The sequence below is a fragment of the Hyperolius riggenbachi genome, chromosome 3, assembly GCF_040937935.1.
Source record: "Hyperolius riggenbachi isolate aHypRig1 chromosome 3, aHypRig1.pri, whole genome shotgun sequence".
In the NCBI taxonomy this organism is placed as follows: Eukaryota; Metazoa; Chordata; class Amphibia; order Anura; family Hyperoliidae; genus Hyperolius; species Hyperolius riggenbachi.
Genome location: NC_090648.1, coordinates 138,842,630 through 138,843,414, shown reverse-complemented (window position 1 = coordinate 138,843,414; position 785 = coordinate 138,842,630). Strand labels below are relative to the sequence as shown.

Here is a 785-nt window from a genome sequence, read left to right as displayed (position 1 = left end):
ATGCGTTTCCGCATGCTGGTTTCCCCGCGATTTCGCATGGCTAGGAAGCAGGCGAATTTAACCATGTCACTGCCTGTGTAAAGTTCCATAGCCTTACATGCGAAATCGCTGGGAAAACCGCATGACAAAGCCGCATGCGATTTCCCTATTAAAAGCATTGCGGGCAATTCGCCCGCATTCCTGCCGCACGCGAAATCTGACAGCTCTGCCGTGCAGTTTTTCCCCGCACACCAAAACGCACCCGCACGACGCACAAGTGGAAACAATCCCATGCACTTGTAGATTCGCTATAGTGGAAACGAGCCCGTAAACTGTGGGGACACAAAGCAGCAGTTACATAACAGCAGCAAAGAAGGTTACATACCTAAATGATGCCTCAGAACACGACTTCTACCCAAACACTGCCATTAGATATTAAAAAAAAATTAAATGTAAACAGTCTAGCTTTTGAAATAAGAGTACATACGTCTAAGACGAGCAGCGTTCTAACCTAATGCCCTCCATTGCCAGCAAGCGTGTAGCAGCTGACAGTCACAATGCAGTTACACAACATGTCATTCCCCAGTCAGGATGCGCAGTTATACAAGATGTGCCTCACCTGTGCTACGAGGGAAGCTACGAATTCCTCCTTGTTCCCCTCAGCAGCTGCACTCTGCCCAGTAGCGACCATGTCTGGCTCCACGTAATTCTGCAAGAACAGTCCCCACACAGTACAGGCAATAGCAGACTGACTGGACACAAACTTTCCCGCGCCCACAGTTGTGTAACCCAGTCACTACCCGGAT

The 785-nt window shown here is 49.2% G+C and overlaps 1 protein-coding gene across 2 annotated transcripts in view; it reads right to left on the bottom strand.

The window, feature by feature from the left end:
* The window catches only part of WDR76 (WD repeat domain 76), a 59,201-nt gene extending 58,416 nt beyond the window's left edge, over positions 1–785 (bottom strand). For both annotated transcript variants that reach the window (XM_068274972.1, XM_068274974.1), the window contains exon 1: positions 599–785. In XM_068274972.1, coding sequence (XP_068131073.1) covers positions 599–670 — 72 coding nt within the window. In that variant the 5' untranslated portion in view covers positions 671–785. The remainder of the gene's footprint in view (positions 1–598) is intronic.